This window comes from Enhydra lutris, unplaced genomic scaffold (assembly GCF_002288905.1).
Source record: "Enhydra lutris kenyoni isolate GAN:26980312 unplaced genomic scaffold, ASM228890v2 scaffoldscaffold246, whole genome shotgun sequence".
NCBI classification, from domain to species: domain Eukaryota; kingdom Metazoa; phylum Chordata; class Mammalia; order Carnivora; family Mustelidae; genus Enhydra; species Enhydra lutris.
In genome coordinates this window covers 40,436-60,859 of record NW_019154330.1, presented here as the reverse complement: position 1 = coordinate 60,859, position 20,424 = coordinate 40,436, and the positions used below count along the sequence as shown (strand labels likewise).

Below are 20,424 nucleotides of genomic sequence, written 5' to 3'. Positions count from 1 at the left end.
GTGTTGGTTTCAAGGCAGTCAGTTAGCCCGCCGCCTGCCTGTCTGTCTGTCGCCAGAGCCATGGAGAGAGCCAGTCTGATCCAGAAGGCCAAGTTGGCAGAGCAGGCTGAACGCTATGAGGACATGGCAGCCTTCATGAAGAGCGCCGTGGAAAAGGGTGAGGAGCTATCCTGCGAAGAGCGAAATCTGCTGTCAGTGGCCTACAAGAATGTGGTGGGTGGCCAGAGGGCTGCCTGGAGGGTCCTGTCCAGTATCGAGCAGAAAGGCAACGAAGAGGGCTCGGAAGAGAAGGGCCCTGAGGTGCGAGAGTACCGGGAGAAGGTGGAGACTGAGCTCCGGGGCGTGTGTGACACGGTGCTGGGCCTGCTGGACACCCACCTCATCAAGGAGGCAGGTGATGCCGAAAGTCGGGTGTTCTACCTGAAAATGAAGGGCGACTACTACCGCTACCTGGCTGAGGTGGCCACCGGTGATGACAAGAAGCGCATCATTGACTCAGCCCGGTCGGCCTACCAGGAGGCCATGGACATCAGCAAGAAGGAGATGCCACCCACCAACCCCATCCGCCTGGGCCTGGCCCTGAACTTTTCAGTCTTCCACTATGAGATTGCCAACAGCCCCGAGGAGGCCATCTCACTGGCCAAGACCACCTTCGACGAGGCCATGGCTGACCTGCACACCCTCAGCGAGGACTCCTACAAAGACAGCACCCTCATCATGCAGCTGCTGCGAGACAACCTGACGCTGTGGACCGCCGACAACGCCGGGGAAGAGGCTGGAGAGGCTCCCGAGGAACCCCAGAGCTGAGCCAAGGCCGCCCCCTCCCTGCCGCGCCCTGCCCTCCCCAGCACCCCCACCGTGGCAGAGAGGACTAGTAGGGGTGGGAGGCCCGACCCCTCTCCCCGAACGCTCTGCACCCTGCTCACAAGAGCTCCGAGGAGAGGGACCAGCAGAGCTGAGGCCAGCTGGAGCCAGGGGGTCCCGCTCTGCCTGCAGCTGTGGGAGCTCCTCGCCAGGGGTCAGCCCACCCACCCCTGCTCTCTGCACCCCTCCTCCAAACCCCACCGCCAACTGGGCCACCTCTAACCCCTCCTGCCTCCTTCCCACCCCGTTCACCTCTGAAACTTAGGAATTGAGGAGTGTCCCACCCTTGCGCCTGAGAGCTGGACTGTATGGCAGATGAGTGTGTGAGAGACTGAGAGAGTGAGAGCGAGTGAGTGTACGACCCAGAATGACAGGGAAAGCATGTCTGCTGGGTGTGACCCTGTTTTCTCTCAATAAAGTTCCCCTGTGACACTCCTTCTGTCTCTTCCAGTTATTGGTGGAGGGATGGGACAGGGACTGGCTTATGATTTACGGAGACCTTGACTTTTGCTTCTGATTTAGGGCCCTGACCTCTCACGGGGCTGGCTCAGTGACCCACAGGCAAGACTTTGGAGCCAGTGACTCCAGGTGAGAGGCTGAGGGGTGGGGGTCCAGCTTCCCAGGGGGACCCCCCACAAACTGGTCTGGACCCCGGAGGGACAGGAGAGCGCAAAGGCGGCTCTGACGCTGCTCGGAAGGGGCCCAGGGCAGGAGGCCGAAGAACCAGATCTGAGGGGACAGGAAAGCAGGGAGTGTCAGGTCCGTGCTGCAGGGATAGGCTGTGGGGGGGCATCCCAGATCGGAAAACGAGGAAGAGTCCCATCAAGCGCTCCAATCCGAGAGAAGGGGAGCACAATCTGGACAGGGGCATGACGCCGCCATTAAAAGCCCTTATCTGAGGAGAGGGGAAGCCCCCGCCCCAGCGTTCGGACGCGGGGACAAAATGAGAGCGGCAGGCGAGGAGGAGCCGCGAGCTGGGTGGGAAGGGCCGCGGGGAGCAGAGGCCCCCCCAAGCCAGTCCGGCTCGCCGCCTCCGCGCCTCACCGCCAGCTCCGACACGCCGGGACCCTCTGCCGCCTTGCTCGCTCCCGCCTTCACCGCCTGGGGCTGGAGGCGGGCCCGAGGCCGATATCGTCCAATTTCGGGAGAGAGCTGCTCAGGGACCCGCCCCCGGAACCCGACGAGCCAATGGGGGAGAGCGCGGCGGAACGCGCGGGGTGTGTCTTCCCTTCGACCGCCCGGCCCCGCCGGCGTCGCGACGCGCAGCCGGAGTGAGGGGTTCACCGCGCAGTCCGCCAAGCCCCAGGGGCAGCGCTTTCCCGGTTTCACTCAGACAAGTTGCCACCCGTTCAGCCCGAGAGCTCCGCATGCACGGAGCAGCGGGACCGGGCGGGGCCGTGCGGCAAAAGGAGTCCCCGCCCTTTGAGTCATCTGCTCTGCTGGCGTTGCCCAGCCTGGGCAGGCGGGCAGGGTTGGCCGCCCGGCCACCAGTGCGTCCCCACTACCTTCCAGGATCCAGGCAGCCCTGAACCGATGGGCTTGGACTGTGTCCCCGACTGACTCTGCGACCTTGGAAAAGCCATTAGAACCTTCCCTGGGTCTCAGGTTCCCCTTCAGTATCAAAGGGTTTGGGCAAAAGTCTTGACAAAAACTGGGGTGTCAAAACTGCCTTGGGTTCGAATCCCAGCCCTCCTTGGTCAAGACTCTGCTTTTCGCTTGTGCCCTCTTTTGTAAAGCGGGGATTGAAAAACTGTACCTAAAGAGTTGCTATGAAGTTTGAGAAAATAAATGTGCCTAAAGTAGTCCACAGTGCATGTTTAATACATGTTAACTATTATTAAACCTTCCAGCATCAGTAGTCTAGGGTTGATCCATTTCCGTACCAATTGTCAGGCCTGGTCCCGAGGAGTAGCTTTATTATTATTTTTTAAATTCAAGTTTGTTTGTTTTTTTAATTTTATTTATTTATATGACACAGAGAGAGAGAGATCACAAGTAGGCGGAGAGGCAGGCAGAGAGCGAGGAGGACGCAGGCTCTCTGCAGAGCAAAGAGCCCAGTGCAGGGCTCGATTCCAGGACCTGAGCACAAGGCAAAGGCTTTAACCCACTGAGCCACCCAGACACCGCGAGGAGTAGCTTTATTGCCAAAGCTGACCTGCATGCTCCCTGGGCCACCAGAGGATACTGTCCTGACATCGAGTGGTCACTCCTCTACCTGGCAAGATAGGGGGAACTCAGTTCAGCCCCCTCAGGTTCCCCAGAGTCCAAGTTTGGTCACACCCATGGGACTGGAAATTGAAGGGCTCTTATCAGAGCTACTTCTACAGGGGAAGCTGGCAGGACCACTCTGCTGCCTTCTGAGTCCCCGGTTTTCTCTTCTTTCCTGGAAGGGTGTTGGTTTTCAAGGCAAGCAGGCAGAGACTCTGGGTTAGGGCAAGTGACTCTCCCTCAGCTCTGGAAGTGACCCATTTTCTCTTACCAAACAGGTCTGGTGACTTTCTCTTAATGGGTAGGTCCTGGGAAGAGATCTTCTTTCTTTTCTCTCACTCTCTGACTTTTGTCTATCCTACACCACTCATGGTTGCCCTATATGGGGAAAGAAATGAGCTACCCTAAGGTAATATGTTGGCGTTGACAGATTCCAGAAGCAGATGCTGTGGATTGGAATATCACCAAATCAGATGGCTAGGTGTGAGCCGGCTTAAGCACCAGCTTCTGACCATGAAAGTCCCAGACCTTTTTGTTTATGACATAATCTCTCTAAAGCTTTCTTACCAGGGCGGAATCTCAATGAGCATCTCTTGCCATCTCTTCCTGACCTAAATTTGACATTTAAATTTTTTCAGTCCTACTGTTAATGGGTACGGAATTTCTTTTGGGGTGATGCAATGTTCCAGATTCAAAATAGTGTTGATATTGGCACCTGGCTAGCTCAGTCTGAAGAGCGTACAACTCTTGATCTCAGAGTTGTGAGTTCAAGCCCCACATGGTGTGTAGAGATTACTTAAATAAATAATAAATAAAAACTTTTAAAAAACCCACCAAAGTGTTGGTATTTGCACAACTTTGTGAATATACTAAAAACCACTAAACTGTACTCTTGAGGAGGATTAATTTTTTAATATGATTTAGTTAATATATCCTGCATTATTAGTTTCAAGGGTAGAATTTAGTGATTCATCAGTTGCATATAACACCCAGTGCTCCTTACACCAAGTGCCCTCCTTCTTGCCCATCACCCCAATGCCCCAACCTCCCCAGCCACCTCCCCTCCAACAAACCTTAGTTGGCTTTCTATAGTTGAGTCTGCTATGGTTTGCCTCGCTCTCTGAAAAAAAAAATGTTCATCTGTTTTGTTTCTTAAATTTTACATATGAGTGAAATCCTATGGTATTTGTCTTTTGAGAAGGATGATTTTTATGGCATGTGCATTTTATCTGAGTTTAAGTGTTTTCTCCTGGAGTTTTCCAAATTCCAAAGCCAAATTCCAAATTTCCAAAGCCCAGCTTCAGGTCAGAACATGACTAGCTGCCTCCCCTCTCCCGTTAACATGTATACAAAGCTTTTGGATATGCTATCCTACCAACTCCTTTCCTTTATAGAGGGACATTTATTCAGTTATGATTTCATATCTACTTGCTTCACCTCTGGGTTTGCAGCTATGTCCTGGGTCTATTTCTTAACTCCTCAGATAGCTTCCTAAAAATGGTAACTTTGTCTCATTATTTTTACTTTCTTCCTCCAGTGCCTTCAGCAAGGTTTTTGTACAGGATGATGCTCAGAACTTAGTTTTATTTATTTTTTATTTGTATTTATTTTTTAAAACGTTGTTGTTGTTTAAATATTCTCTATACCCAGCGTGGGGCTAGAACTTAAAATCCTGAAATCAAGAGTCACATGCTCCACGGACTGAGCCAGCCAGGCACCCCTCGGAACTTAGTTTTAAACCATCCTCCCAAATGCCTGGAAACCCAGTGGAGTGCCAGGTCCTCTATTGTGGAAATGGAAATACAGCTGGTTCTGGGATGAGGCGGGGCTGTCTAGACAGAGATTCGAGCTCACAAAGATTCAATAACCCCAGCCCTATCCTTCCTGTACTGCCAGAGTACCCGACCCACCAGGAAATGGGGCTAAGGGCTTGCAAAGATCTTCCTTTCCCAAGAGGTTGAGGGATATAGGAAAAATCTACAACCTATAATTTTCTAAAGAAGGTATCTACTCTTCTTACATATGTAGTTACTTCAGAGATCAAAATGCAAATTGGCTGTCTAGAACCCCAGGAGTAGAAGATAAAGGGCAAGGCTTTGAACTAACCAGGACCCTAGGGAGGTCAAGTCACTGGGGTCAGGCGGGCTGCAGTGGCTCCTTCCAGAAAAGCAAGACACTCCTACACACACATGTCCAGTGTCCAAATGTCCAGTGCCTTTTTGAGAAAACCTAATTTTGGATGCTTGCCCTGAGACTGCCCATCTAACCAACAGGCCCCACTTCTTCCTAGAGAGTACAGTAATAACAACGGCTGGAGTGACCACCATGGACCAGCCACTGTCAGACCTCGCCCGCACAGAAATACATAGCATCTTTGTTTTGCCTATGAAGATACTGAGGCTCAGAGCGGCTAAATAACCCGATAACCAAGGTTATAAAATTACTTATGTGTCTGGGGAGTGGAATGGGTCTAAATCCAAGGCCCATGATTCTTAAACTACAACAGCTGTTTCCAAATTGTGTTCAGAGGGTTCCCCATAAACTGCCACAGGGCAGGAGGCCAGCAGTCTGGGTTTCCCCTGTTCCCACACACATTGGCTAAAATCGTCACACATATGTCTGTTTTGTATACTGGAGTTTCATGAGTTAAAAATAAGTTTGAAAAGAACCACATGATGTTATGCTGCCCTGCTTGTGTCTTGGACTTTCTAAGAATCGAAACAGACTTTCTCATCGAACCACCACCCCAGGGCCCGGCAGAAAGGAATTGTCTCCAATGGGAAAAGACTGTGTAAGGGGCCAATTTCCTGGCACGTTCACCAAGTTAAACGTTCCTTCCCCTGGTTACATCCTTTGTTCCTTTCCAGTTCTTCGCCCTGTTCAGAGGGCTCCCCCAGCCAGCGCGCTGTCCCTGCTGTGGGAGGGGTGAGGGGAGGGAGGCAGGTTTCTGCAGGGTAGGTGTGCTCCTCTCAGAACACCCCCCGCAGCCCCACCTACCCCGTGAGTCAGAAGCCAGGAATGTGTGTGGGGGCAGCAGACAGGTATGTCACCCTGGGGGTGTCAGAGGCTGATTCGTGTCTCATCTCCACCCAATCTTCTCCTTACTGCTCTTTGGGAAATTTAACTCATTATCTGTCTAGAGATAAAAGAGGAAATTCCAGACTCAGAAAAGCATGGAGTCTTCAATCTGTGGCTAGGTATAATACCGAATACATCAGATTATGGCTTTCAAGGAGTATTTGTTATAAGAGAAGAAGGAAGACACATCCCCCGGCTTTCTTCCCTCAAGTAAAGTTAACCGGAAATATCCTTGTCTGACTGTAGAGGGGCCTGATCTTTAGCTCAGAATAGGCTACGTGACCATGGGTATGACTGAAGAGTTGGGAGAGGGGTGCCTGGGTGGCTCAGTCAATTAAGTGTCTGCCTTGGGCCCAGGTCATGATCTCAGGGTCCCCGCTCAGTGGGGAGTCTGCTTCTCCCTCTCCCTCTGTGTCCTCCCCAAGTAAATAAATAAAATCTTTTTACTATTTTTTTAAATTTTTTAAATCTTTTTTTTTTTTTTAAAGATTTTATTTATTTGACAGAGAGATCACAAGTAGGCAGAGAGGCAGGCAGAGGGGTGAGGGGAAGCAGGCTCCCTGCTGAGCAGAGAGCCCGACGCAGGGCTCGATCCCAGGACCCTGGGATCATGACCTGAGCCGAAGGCAGAGGCTTAACCCACTGAGCCACCCAGGTGCCCCAATAAATAAAATCTTAAAAGGAAAAAAAAAAACATTGGGAGAGATCTTACCCATGTTCCAGTATTCCTTTTCCTCTGTTTCGATCATTCCACAAGGACTGTGAAGGCTTCAGGATTAATGTAAGGGAAGAGGTGGTAATCCAGTATGACGGGGAGCACGAGGGAACATTTCTTTTTTCCTTTTTTTTTTTTATTAGCATATAATGTATTATTAGTCCCAGGGGTACAGGTCTGTGAATCGCCAGGTTTACACACTTCACAGCACTCACCATAGCACATACCCTCCCCAAACGAGGGAACATTTCTTTTTTTTTTTTTTTTAATATTTTTATTTATTTATTTGACAGAGAGAGAGATCACAAGTAGACGGAGAGGCAGGCAGAGAGAGAGAGAGGGAGAAGCGGGCTCTCTGCTGAGCAGAGAGCCCGATGCGGGACTCGATCCCAGGACCCTGAGATCATGACCTGAGCCGAAGGCAGCGGATTAACCCACTGAGCCACCCAGGCGCCCCGAGCGAACATTTGATGTTGTATTTGCACAGCAAGCAGATAGCACCCCCTTCACTCATACACACACATGCACACATCCTCCAATGTCCGAATGTCTGGTGTGTTTGGAGGAAAACTTGATTTCAGATTCTTGAAGCAAGATAGCTGCAGATTTATTTAGGATAATAAATCAGCTGTGTAGGGGCCTACTACTACTACTTCAAGGTCTTGGATGGAAAAAAAATTGAAGCTTTGCTATATATTCTGGTCCAGAGGATCTTCCCAGTACTCGTATTTTCTCACCTCATTTGGGTTCCAAATCCCCAGCCCATCCCCTCACAGCTCCTTAGTCTTAAGCCACCTGGATATCTGGGGCCATCTGAAGTCGGATCCTTGGCTGGAAATGAAGGACACAATGGCCTGGAAATGAGGTGTATGTTTTCCCCTGCCCTCAGCAGGCCTGATGCCATCGAAGTATGAGCTAATCCAGACTCTTCCTTCTAAAGGCTGGGTGAGCACTCAACAGCCAGGGAGGAGAGAGGAAAAAAGTGAAGGAAAAGGAGTAGGGGGCTACTCAGCCTGCTAGAGAATTTCTCTTTAGGATTCTGGGGTAGCTGGGCCTCCCTATTGCTTTCAAAAATTTCAAAAACAGGGTGGATCTTAGTAGTGGTAGGATGGGTCTGCCATCACTTCCCTCCCCTTCTCCATAGCCCTGGGAAAGGCGAGAGAATCTCTGAGGTAGACCTTCCCACAGACTCTAATGGAATCAGGCTTCCTTTCTCAGCCAACTGTGGGTAAGCATTTTACTAATTCAGAAACAGCTGAGAGCAGACCGGCTGTGCTTCCACTCTGTGGGTTTTAGGGCGTTACTCTCACTCCTAAGCCTCTTTGTCTGCACTGGAAACCTGTCCAATTAGCTGTGACCTCTGATAAGTTCCAAATACTATCTTCCAATTTTTTTTGAGGGGGGGGGTCCCCCACTTTTTTTTTTTTAAAGATTTTATTTATCTGTTTGACAGACAGAGATCACAAGTAGGCAGAGAGGCAGGCGGAGAGAAAGGGGGAACCAGGCTCCCTGCTGAGCAGAGAGCCTGATGTGGGGCTCGATCCCAGGAACCTAAGATCATGACCTGAGCTGAAGACAGAGGCTTTAACCCACTGAGCCACCCAGGCGCCCCTCCCCCACTTCTTTAAATAACTTTTTTTTTAAAAAGATTTTATTTATTTATTTGGCAGACAGAGATCACAAGTAGGCAGAGAGGCAGACAGAGAGAGAGGGGGAAGCAGGTTCCCCGCTGAGCAGAGAGCCCAATGTGGGGCTTGATCCCAGGACCCTGGGATCATAACCTGAGCCGAAGGCAGAGGCTTTAACCCACGGAGCCACCCAGGTGCCCCCAAATAACTTTTTATAAACAATTTCAAAGTAAACCTTTAACCACTCATATAAATGGAAATGCACATATCCTAATATCAGTAGTTAGCAGAGATGACCAAGAAGGTCCCTTCTAAGGCACTCAGAGATGGTTTCCTCCCTCCAGAAGTTGGTCATGATTGCCAAGTGAGGTCTGGAAGTAAGAAGAGCACTTTCAGACAATGCCTGGGAGATGCACAGTGCTGCTTTTCTGGAAGGCATTTTGGCATTATGAATCTGGAACCTGGGAAAAATCAGCTGTTTCATTTCTAGGACTTAATCATAAGCTAAAAATCAGAGACTCAAAGATTTGAGTACAAAGATGTAATCACAGCACTATTAACAATAGCAAAAAAATGGTAGTAATTTAGGTTAACCATGGGAGTCTGGATGGTGAACGTCATTGCCTCACCATGAAATATCATATAGACATTTAAAGGGTCTTTATGTTTTTTATTTTTTAAAATATTTTATTTATTTATTTGACAGAAATCACAAGTAGGCAGAGAGGCAGGCAGAGACAGAGGGAGAGGCAGGCTCCCCGCCGAGCAGAGAGCCTGATGCTGGGCTCGATCCCAGGACCCTGGGATCATGACCTGAGCCAAAGGCAGAGGCTTTAACCCACTGAGCCACCCAGGCGCCCCGTCTTTATGTTTTCAATTGCACGAAATAGGGTTAACTAAAAAAAGCAGGTTATAAAGCAAGTAGAACATATTCCCGTCATACAAATGCTATAGCTATCCCTTTGCACGTACAGAAAAGACCAAAAGAAAAACAAAAAATATCTTAAACATTTGAATAAAAAGTTTATTATAGATTACAAGTATTTTTGATTATTCATGTTATGGGATTATGGGTGACTTCATTTTCCAAGTTTTTTACTTTTCTATCAGGGAAGAAAAAAAAGAAATTTCAAGAATGGTTGCCCCCTGCCAGCCACATCGCAGGATTGTCTTTCTCGTGCCCGCTTCATGCTGTACAGACAGACCCAGGTGTCTCTTCTTTTCCACATTGTGCTGTCCCCTCCCCAGCATGGCAGAAAATCATTTTGCCATCAGTAGAAGGTGAACAGAGGTCCATCTACTGGAGGAGAAAAAAGCCTTGCCGTCACACCAAGGCCTGAAAATTAAGTTTTGGATGACTTCCATCTTCCCTGCTTCAAGACTATGGCAAATACATGCTGAGAGGGCTTGGCTACAAGGCCATAAAGTTCAAATGACACCTTCCTTCCAGCTGGCTTGCTTTGGTGAGAGCCAAGGTGACGGGGTGAGCGTCAGAAAACCTGACCACAGCTCTTGGTACTATGTTCAAAAACAGCACCCACCCTCTCAGCCTACCTGATGAGGGATTTGTCCAGCAACCTGGGCGTCGGGATTCCTGGGCTCAAGGCCCCACCGGTGACTCAGTCATCCCCAGGCTGTGCCTCCTGGCCTCAGTTTACCTGGCTTGCTCTGTTGATACTCCCCACCTACTGCAGGGTGTTAATAGGGGTGTGGTGCTTTGAACTTCTCAGATGAAAGAGGCTGGGGAAGCAGCACCTAGTTATTATCCCCTATCCAGCTGAGCGTGGGAGTGGAGGTCGCCTGCTTTCATATACACCCAGCTAGAGGAGCGTCCTCATGGCCCCTCACTTTTGCCTTCTGCTGTCTAATGCCACTTCGGAACAGATTTTCCTAAGTCGAATTCTCCAGTCGCCCAAACCACCAGTGACCTAGCATCCCTTTGATTGCTGATTCAGTAATACTCTACAGGTGTTTAAATTCTGTCTCCTGATGGGCTACAGGTCCTGTGGGAGAAGGGCTGTGGCTTCTCACTATCTAGAATTCACAATTAAGAAGTCAGCGAAGTGAACAATGAGATAGGCTGACCAAAGTTCAAACTCCTCATCTGTTTCCTCACTGTAAGATGAGGCTTCCTAATATTCTGTCTTGTCTCAATCTCCAGGAGTTGCTGTGAGAGCCCCATGAGAAGCATGTGTGTGGAAGCACTTTGTAAAATGCCAAGCCCTTCTCGAGTGTTAACAGGACCAACTGTCTGCAAATATGACTTCTGGCACAACCACCATCTGTCCCCTGCTGCCTCCAGGCTGTGGCTGCAAAAAAAAAAAAAAAAAAAAAAAAAAAAAAAAAGGCCTGGGATGCCACCTATTGGTCAAAAGTATGAACTGCACTCAACCAGTTACAAGAAGAGCAAAAGCAAACCAGTTTCAACTCCAAAGCCATGTTCATTTTTGCCACACTCCTCACGATGTCATGTTATATACTTAATATTTTTCTTTAAATAACTCACTTTTTATATACAATTTCAAAGTAAACCTTTAATCACTCATACAAATGGAGAACTAGTTAACACCTGCCAAAAAGGAATACAACCGTAAAATAAATACCATGAAGATGAAACGTTCAGATCTGCCAGAAGCGTTGCCTATGAAAGCTCAAGCTCGAGTATCACCAACTATTAACAAAATCGCACAACTGGAGTCCACATGTCAGGCCTCTAGCACAGTCTGCCCCGTATAAAGAAATGACTCTTTGAGGAAAGGTGGCATTCCCTCTCGTCCTGCCTCAGCTCTCTGGGCCTGGATGGTTGGAAAAAGTTTAAAGTTTCAAAAAGTAGAAAATAAACCGTTGTATTTGTAGCATGTTCCATCACAGGCCAAGTGGGGCCAGCACCAAATTCCTGGCAATAGCACTGAGAGCTCATGACCACTGAGGGGTGGTGGGTGCTCGGCTCTGGCTGGGAAGATCGCTCTCGGCTCTGCAGTCTGCTGAGCTGTCCGCTGTCATGTTCTCTGGCGCAGGGTTACGCCTCTTGACCTCCAGCTTGCTGCTACAGCTGCATGGCTTCCTGCTCCACGGACTGGTCAGAGGGTGCCAGGTACTTCTCCTGGATGCCCAGGGTACTGAGGGAGGCTGAGTCAAGGCTGGTAGTGCGGGGAAGGACGCGAACTGGTGGGGGCAGGATCTGACCTCTATGGATGCTGGCTCTCCAACCCCATCTGGCAAGGGGCTCCCACCCTCTCCCTTTCTCACCCTGATAGCTCCAGGGCTGGGTCTGAGAATCCCCTCGAAACATCCAGACCCAAATGCTCCTGTGTTTGCCTCTTCCCCACGTGTCGCTGAGGCTCAAAGGACCGGAGAGAGCACGAACCCTCTGGCTGTTAGAGCATGTGCTCTCCAGCCAGACCACTGAGGGTTTAAATCCTGATTTTGCCACTTCCTCTCTTCTTGTCCATAAAATGGAGTTGCTGTGAGGATCAAATGAGACAATGAATACAAAGTGCCTAGTACGGCGCCTGGCACACAGCACTGCTTAGTAAGGGTTTCTGACTTCTCTTCTGCTGTGGGAGGAAACTCAGAGGAGTGCAAAGATGACAACAAATTTCTGCTTGGACTATTGGGTACCTTCTACCTCTCTCTAGGACAGTGGGGAAGTGGAGCAGGAAGGCTACAAATCAGATTCACAAAGGGAAAGACTGTGACACTGCTGAGGACGCCCTGGGAGGCTGGCCGACCTGAGGTCTGGGTGTGCGTCTGAGCAGGAGATGGCTGTTGGCCGTGCTAGGCTGGCTCACCATGGCTTTTCTACTAGATGACTCCAGTGTCAGAAACTGAGGTTCTCCAACCAGGGAGACCGAGGTTTGAACTGTTCTTCCAACACATTCAGGGACAAGGCCTTGTACCTGTCACTCTCAGAGCCCCAACTGCCTCATCTGTAAGAAGGGACTGAATGAGGGGCGCGTGGGTGGCTCAGTCAGTTAAGTGTCTGCCTTGGGCTCAGGTCATGATCCCAGGATTCTGGGATCAAGCCCTGCATCGGGCTCCCTGCTCAGCAGTGAGTCTGTTTCTGCCTCTCCCTCTCCCCCTCTATCTGCTTGTTCTTTTTCTTTTTTTTTTTTTTAAAGATTTTATTTATTTATTTGACAGACAGAGATCACAAGCAGGCAGAGAGGCAGGCAGAGAGAGGGGGAAGCAGGCTCCCCACTGAGCAGAGAGCCCGATGCGGGGCTCGATCCCAGGACCCTGGGATCATGACCTGAGCCAAAGGCAGAGGCATCAACCCACTGAGCCACCCAGGTGCCCCTGCTTGTTCTTTTTCAAATAAATAAAATCTTAAAAGGGGGTGGAGGCGCTTAATGAGGTTTAAAAGGGATCCTACAAGCAGGGTACGTAGCGCACTGACTGAATGATGTTCAGGTTATAGTCCTTCTCTCCCCTCTCTTATGGATCCAGCCACCAAAATCCATCTCACCGCTACTCAAACTGACCTGCAACCCTCGCCCCTTCCCCTTTGCTTTTCCTCAGGAGGTAATACCATGTTCCCGTGCGAGTCGTCCCTGAGATCACTCAGGATGAGTGGAATCTGTCCTGCTCGATGTGCAATAATCTGAAATGTGCCTTGTCTCCAACCTGTAGTCCATGTGCCTGAGCGGGGCTCACGAAAACCTGCATCTGTCTGACCATCTGTCCGGCCCGATCTCTGCTCCTAGCCAAAGCCCCGTCCTGCCCACGAGTCATGCTGTTCTACTTGCAACCCCCCAGACATACCTCATCCCTTTGTAGATACAAAGGGATGCCTTTGTATCTACTGTTCTCTCTGCCTTGAATTCCCTTTCCCTCTTCATCAGCCTGGCTAACCCTCACCTGAAGACAACACAGCTCATGGGCCGCCCCCTCCACGAAGCCTTCTTTACCTACACCTACCCATTCCTTGGCAGAGCAGACTTTCCCCTCCTCTATACCAGTCCTTAATCATCTTATACATAGGGTGAAGTTGAACCTTAAGAAGATTAGGAGATGGGGGCGCCTGGGTGGCTCAGTGGGTTAAGCCGCTGCCTTCGGCTCAGGTCATGATCTCAGGGTCCTGGGATCGAGTCCCGCATCGGGCTCTCTGCTCAGCAGGGAGCCTGCTTCCCTCTCTCTCTCTCTCTCTGCCTGCCTCTCTGTCTACTTGTGATCTCTCTCTGTCAAATAAATAAATAAAAAATCTTAAAAAAAAAAAAAAAAGATTAGGAGATGGGGAAGAATCTAAAATTAGCACAAATGTGTATGGTTCAAAAATAGCCTTGAGGGGTGCCTGGGTGGCTCAGTGGGTTAAGCCTCTGCCTTTGGCTCAGGTCATGATCCCAGGGTCTTGGGATCGAGTCCTGCATGGGGCTCTCTGCTTCAGCAGGGAGCCTGCTCCCCCCCGACTGTCTCTCTGCCTGCCTCTCTGCCTACTTGTGGTCTCTGTCTGTCAAATAAATAAATAAAATCTTAAAAAGAAAAAAACTAGCCTTGAAAATTCCTTAAATCATCTATAAAAAAGTATACAGTTCTATAAATAGAATCCTGCACGATTAACACGTACAAATGCAGAAAGTAATGCACCGTGTGCAAAAACTCATGCCACTACTGGAACGGCCCCTTCTCTTTCTTGCTGAGCACATGCAGCTGCACTTGCCGACCGTAACTGCAAGTGTGAGGCAGCGACACAGCCCCTTCCTGGAGCCCTACATGCTCTACTGCCACTATTTACATGTGTCTGTTTCCCTGGGAGCTTGGTCTCCCACCTGTGAAGGGGCTGCCACAGATCCGTTAAGTACTGGCTGGCATTCTCTTCCTCCGTGCCCAGGACTCTGGAGCCCCCTTGTCACCAGCACGCCATGTAGGTGTCGAATATCTGAAATTATCCTAGCTGGCCTGCATGTCCCTGTCCTGCCTCCCACATGGCCTCCATGACCTGATAGGCACCTACACATGACATTAGCTCCACTCCAACGGTCACTAATACAACTCTACTTCTGAAGGTCCAGCTGCCTCCCAGACAGCTCTGGCTGTCCTCATGGTCCCCTCCAACATAGCCCATGGGCCAGGGCCCATCCCTTCCACCCATGTGACAAACCTGCCCTTTCCTCACCTTGGGGCCAACACAACCACCCATACCACTGTATTAGCTGGAAACCTGCGAGTCGAACTTCTGCTCTACCTCCATTCATCCCATAACCATCCTGTCGCCAACTCTGGTAGCCCATCTCCTTTTATCCAATTCACACCCATCTTTCCATTCTCACCACTCATGTTTCATCTATTCTCAACTACAGACTGTGAACATTTTCCTGCCCCCACTCACATCCCTTAAATGCAAATTCTGCACTTGGAACGACTTTTTAAAAATGTACGCCCGATCATGTCACACTGTGCAGTCCTATGATGCTGGTTCCCACTGCCCTCCCATGAGCTGACGTCCACACTCCTTGGCAGGGCACGCAAGCCCCCCGCTGCCAGCCCTCTACTGTCCCTGCACCCCTACATCCCCCTGTCCCTTTCCCAGTCAGGACGCCAAGCACAGAGGCCCTCGCATCTCTCCCGAATGACCACCGTCCTTTCATTTCTCGGCATCTGTACTTGCTGTCCCTTCTAATCAGTCTACCCTCCCTTATCCTCAGGTACAAGCAATACTGAAGCCTAAGGGATCAGCCTTTGCACCTGAGAGACAATCACCAGGGAGCCCAACTGGTCATCATGAATCAGTCATCAACAAGAGTAGATGTGGCCATTCCTGAGCCCCATGTCTCCCCTTGGCTGTGGCTAAGAGGCTACAGAGCAAGGATACGAGGAGAAATGGAAGTCGGCTCCCATGGCAGCAGACATCATGGCCTCTAGGCTTCGCTGTTCTTGGACCCCGAAGCAGTAGCCATTGGCTTTATCCACCGCCTGCAGGACCCGCTGGATACTCTCCTTGTCCTGGCCAGGGAAGGGAGAGACAGCTCTGTGAATGAAACAGGTGTGTGGAACTAAGGCCGTACCAAACCGCCTGCAGTCCCCAAACATCCCCCTTGACCTTGCTCACGAAGCCTCTGAACATAAGGCTCCTGCGCCTGGAGTAGCTTTCCGTGTCCCGGGAACCCTGGCTACATCCGAGCTTTCCTGTCCACCAACCCACCCAAATCGGAACAGGTAAGCTCCTCTCTGCACACCCACGGTCCCCTGGGGCTACCCTCTTATAGCTTGGATCCTACCAGCTTACTACTGACAAGTTATTAACTCATCTGCCTCCCCTCTTCGACTTTGTACCCCATGAGGTCAGGGACTTATTTATTAAGGTAATCCTTGGTGCCTGGCACAGTCCTTAGCTAACCGTAGCTAACCATACATATATGATGGATTTGCTCATGCTCAGAACAGTGTTATGAACAGTTCATACATCACATGATGGGAAGGAGATGAAAATAATGCACGTATGAGTCGTCAGCACGATGACAGAAAGCGCTCAATAAGGGACAGTTGTTATGACTAATATTGTACGCCTCACTTTCTCATTTTAGAGGAGAAAATTGTGGCATTAAGTAGAGAAGAGACAAGCTCACTCAAGTTCACATACAGGGGCTGGGCACTACTTGGTAAAGTCAACAGGCAGTTGCCCATCCTGAAGGAGGCTGAGAGACCTGTCTTAGGCCTTGGTTACCTCCCTTGCTGACGATTTTCTGAAATCACCCATTTTCGCACTAATGAGGGAACATGTGTTCAGAGAACCCAGCAAGACAGAATCGATAAGGCCAAACTCTGGCCCACCTTCTTTACTGGAATCTTGCCCATGAGAGCCACTCGTCGGAAAACCAAGGGGACTGAATGATAGTTAGACCCAGGATAAAGACCACTGTCAAAGCCTCCTGTTCCCCTGGGTTGGTGAGATCCCAGGCACTGTCAGAGCCCAGGCAATGGCTAAGCCTCTTAGTCCCCAGTACCTGAATGTTGAGAGGAATGAAGGAGACCAGACTGTAGTCTTCAATGAGCTGCACGAGTTTCTCATTGAGCTGACGATAGTGGCGGAAGAAAGGGTCAGAAGCCAGGTGGTCGAGCAGGTAGGAGAGGTCCAGGACCTCTGTGTAGTAGTCCAGGTTGAAAGCTAAGGAGAGAAATTGGGTGTTCAGGAGCAGCTGACATGAGGCTAAAAGATCCGAGGACAGGGACCATATTTCCTTTCTTCCTTTTGTCTTCATTCACTCATTCATTCATTCCTTCAGTCATTCAACAAATATTTTTTGAGGCTCTGAAATGAGCTTACTCATAAGAAAATACTTGGTTTTACCCATCGGCTCTGTCATTTCCTAGCTAGATGGGACTGATGTGAGGATTAAATGCTCTAAGTCCCAGTGTCTGGTACACACAAGCACTTGGTCCACGGTAATAAATAACAGGACTGAATGTGTCCCAAGCACAGTGCTGGGTCCCTGCCGCATGGAGCTCACGGTCAGGCAGTCACACCCCCAGGACCTGGCACATGCACCATAGGACTTGCAGGGCACTTCTGGTATAAATCACTTTCCCTTTCTGGGCCAGCTCCTTCTGAATGTAAAATGAGGATACCAGACTAGATGACTCCAAGTTCTAGGAATGTAAACTTCCTCTAAGAGAAGGAAAGCAGGCCTCCCTGCACTGTCCATTTCTGCTGGAAAACTCGAGCACTTGGGTTACTCAACTGGTTTGTCCCAGAACGAGGCGAGGCAATCAGGCCGTTGGATTGACTGACTCACTCCCTACACCCAACATGGGGCTCCAACTCACATCCCCAAGATCAGAGTCACATGCTCCTCCAGCTGAGCCAGCAAGGGGCCCCTCTGTCTCCCGTCTTCTAACCAGAAACTGTCACCCCTCTGCCTGCAAGGACCAACGTCCTGGGCATTCCGACAAACTTCCTGGATTGCCTGACAGGTACATTCTTCCCCACGAATTAAGCAATTGGGAGCCAGGGGCAGCTGGGTTTGGATTTCATCTCAGCTAACATACTAGCTGTGTGACTGACCTTGGGTTATTCATATAATGTCTCTGGGCCTCAATGGCCTCATCTGATTTTCACATCAGTCTCTTACGAGGATGATGGGCAAGAGTCAGAGGCAGAAAGGTTAAGGACCACCACGTAGCTATCTGGGCTGGAGGCCAGGAAGGTGGGTGGGGAGAGGGGCTTGGGAAGACTGCAAATCTAGGCATAGATAAAATTGGGCTTCGGGGCTCACCAAGAGATGAACCAGGACTCTGGGCTGAGGCAGGCCCTCCAAGTTGCTGGCATCCCTCCATGCCCTGACTGACAACCAGTGGGCCTCCCGGGACAACGCTCTGACATGTCATGATCCTAACAACCTTTCTTCCTGTTCACTGCTTGTCATTTCAGCTTTTCTTCTCCACGTTCCTTTGTGGCTGGAGATGCTATTTAGAGAACTGAGGCCCAGTAGTAGCTCAGCACACTAATTTTGCAGGAATAAAGTGGTGGCCATAAGGCCCCTAGGCAACTCCCCTGCCTCCCGCTTCTCCCTCAGTCTTTCCCACCCTGATAAAGGCACCTCTGTTTGTCCACTGGCTCAGACAGAAACCTGACAGTGATCCTTAATTCCTTGGTCTCCATGTCCAATCCACCAGGAAACCCTGTTTCTTTCTTTCTTTCTTTCTTTTTTTTTTTTTTAAGATTTTATTTATTTATTTGACAGAGAGAAACAGTGAGAGAGAGAACACAGGCAGGGGGAGTGGGAGAGGGAGAAGCAGGTTTCCCACTGAGCAGGGAGGCCAATGTGGGGCTCGATCCCAGGACCCTGGGATAGGACCTGAGCTGAAGATAGACGCCCAACGACTGAGCCACCCAGGTCCCCCTAAATCCTATTTCTTGAGTGAGTTTTGGACCAATCTACTTCTCTCCATTCTCACTACCACTGTTTAGACTGCTGCAAAAACCTCCTCAAGGATCTTTGTTTGCATTCTTGCTCATTTCAATTCATTCTCCACAAAACAGCCAAAATGACGTTCTTAGTTCATGCGATTTCCTTACTTGATATTCATCAATGGCTTTCCCTGGTGCTTCAACAGTATAGGTTCTGGCCCCTGTCCACCTCTCTGACCTCATTTCCTACCACCCGTCCCTGACTACTACCTCACTACCCTGAGTTTCCCCTCTCTGCCCTCCACTTTTTCCCGTTAACACAAACAGCTCTTTCCCTAAGGACCTTTCCTCCTACTGGTCCCTCCACCTAAAACAGTCTTGCCTTGGCAGGCTCCTTCACACCATTCGGGTCTCAGCTCAGGTAGCACTGCTCACTCCCCTCACAGCCAACCACTCATTTTATTTTAATTCCTTTGCAGTACATATCACCGACTATATAGCTCTCTTGTCCCCAAAGCCCGGAATAATCTCTGGCCCAGAGTGGCACAAAACGAACAGGCAGGAATCAGGACCTGCCTGTGGCTATGATAAATAAGCCATGCATGGTCCCTGGAGGCAGCTCTCGTCAGCTGAGATCTGTTTCACTCCTGACTCCCTGACTGCCCAGAAGAGGAGCCCTCTCACCCAGCTTCCCATAGTGCTCAATGAGGTCCATCTTGGAGAGGAGGTTGACATGGGGCAGCTCCACATGCAGCATGGTGGCCAGGGACGTACACAGTACGGAGATGAACTTGGCCGGGTCTGTGCAGTAATGAGAATCCACCAGGTGAACAGCAGTCAGCTGGAAAAGGAGGAAGAGACAGAGTGAAAGGTCTGGTGAAGCAGGAAACATCAGGGCCTATGTCTTTCCCCAAAGACGGGGGACTCCTGAGGACAGAGGGCAAGCCTTCCCCATCAGTGTCCTCCTGCTTCAGCTTCATTCGATAGCGACACTCATTTCCTTCTGCCAGGAGATAAGGAGCATTTTTCCTTACAAGATGCCTTGCACTGTGCCCCCCAGTGGGCAACTGGCTCAATTCTGATCGCACCTGACTCTATTTCATTTACTTTTGCCCAGCAAGTCACAACAACAATCACCATACCGCTTTCTACATAACGCCTTCCACACTTCCAATAATCCCAAGTTGGGTACTAGCACATCCATTCTGCAGATGAGAAAACTGAGGTTCAGAGAAAGAAACTGACTTACCCAGGTCCACACAGCGAGTCAGTGGCAGAGCCTGAATTCGAACTCACACCAGTTTTACTCCCAAGCAACTCGGCCCCTACCTCGCTGTGTGACATGGGGGCGTGGCATCTGTCCTCCCTCTCAGTTCCTCCATCTGCAAAAGGAGCCTGCTCGACCCAAGACGCACCCTGAGGTCCCACTGCGCCATCTGAGAGAAGATGCTGCGCAGGGCTCCGTGGTGCGTGCAGAGCTCCACCTGGCCCGGGCAGTCGAAGAGGAAGTAGTGGCCGCGGAGGGGATCTAGCTTGGCACGCAGCCAGTCCAGGTTGGCCTCCAGGTACTCCATGCAGTAGAGTAGGCCGCCGTTGGGCCCCAGTCGCAGCGCTTCCATCACGTCGCCCAGCCCCACCAGCTCGCCCACGTCCACGGCGCACTCGTAAGGCAGCCCCTCGTTGGCTGGGTCCAGGTTCACCACCGCCACGCGCCGGCCCAGCGCGCGCAGGAACTCACTCATGCCCAGGCAGTAAGTGGTCTTCCCAGAGCCGGGCGGGCCGATCACCGCCTGCCCAAAGGCCGTGGTCGGGGCGGCGCCAGCCATGGGCGGCACGCTGGCCCGTGCGGGGCAGATAAGCTCGGCAGAGACACGAGCCGAAGGAGACGGGATCCCCGGAGCGCACTTCGATGGGGATCGACGTAGATCCCCGGAGGAAGTGCGGGTACCCGCGCAGTGGAAGGGGACCAATGGCCCGGTACTAACCGGAGTAGCACCCGACTTCCGGACGACGTCGGAAACGGCGGGGCCCGGAGAGGAAGTCCCGCCCCCCGACGTTGGCGCAACTTGGCGTCGGGGTGCGTG

At 50.6% G+C, this 20,424-nt stretch overlaps 2 protein-coding genes across 2 annotated transcripts; one reads left to right on the top strand and one right to left on the bottom strand.

Annotated features, from left to right (window-relative positions):
- Positions 1 to 60: 60 nt before the first annotated feature.
- On the top strand, positions 61 to 807 carry LOC111140209 (14-3-3 protein sigma). The gene has a single exon (XM_022492544.1). The coding sequence runs from the start codon at positions 61 to 63 to the stop codon at positions 805 to 807; it is 747 nt and encodes a 248-aa protein (XP_022348252.1).
- Positions 808 to 9,494: 8,687 nt separating this feature from the next.
- LOC111140208 (GPN-loop GTPase 2) lies at positions 9,495 to 20,398 on the bottom strand. Its single transcript, XM_022492543.1, has 5 exons — positions 19,756 to 20,398; positions 19,025 to 19,181; positions 16,437 to 16,597; positions 15,305 to 15,435; positions 9,495 to 11,612 (listed from the first exon to the last, which is right to left on the bottom strand). The coding sequence occupies exons 1-5, from the start codon at positions 20,164 to 20,166 to the stop codon at positions 11,540 to 11,542; spliced, it is 933 nt and encodes a 310-aa protein (XP_022348251.1). The 5' UTR covers positions 20,167 to 20,398; the 3' UTR covers positions 9,495 to 11,539.
- Positions 20,399 to 20,424: the final 26 nt, after the last annotated feature.

What these genes read in the sequence shown, in the direction of transcription:
- LOC111140209 (XM_022492544.1), top strand. Translation starts at nt 61, where the DNA reads ATGGAGAGAGCCAGTCTGATCCAGAAGGCCAAGTTGGCAGAGCAGGCT.
- LOC111140208 (XM_022492543.1), bottom strand. Translation starts at nt 20,166, where the DNA reads ATGGCTGGCGCCGCCCCGACCACGGCCTTTGGGCAGGCGGTGATCGGC. An exon ending in TGAGCACTATGGGAAGCTGG is followed by an intron (nt 16,598 to 19,024) that starts GTGAGAGGGCTC and finishes TTCTCTCCTTAG; the next exon opens with CTTTCAACCTGGACTACTAC. An exon ending in TCATTCCTCTCAACATTCAG is followed by an intron (nt 15,436 to 16,436) that starts GTACTGGGGACT and finishes TTCCCTGGCCAG; the next exon opens with GACAAGGAGAGTATCCAGCG.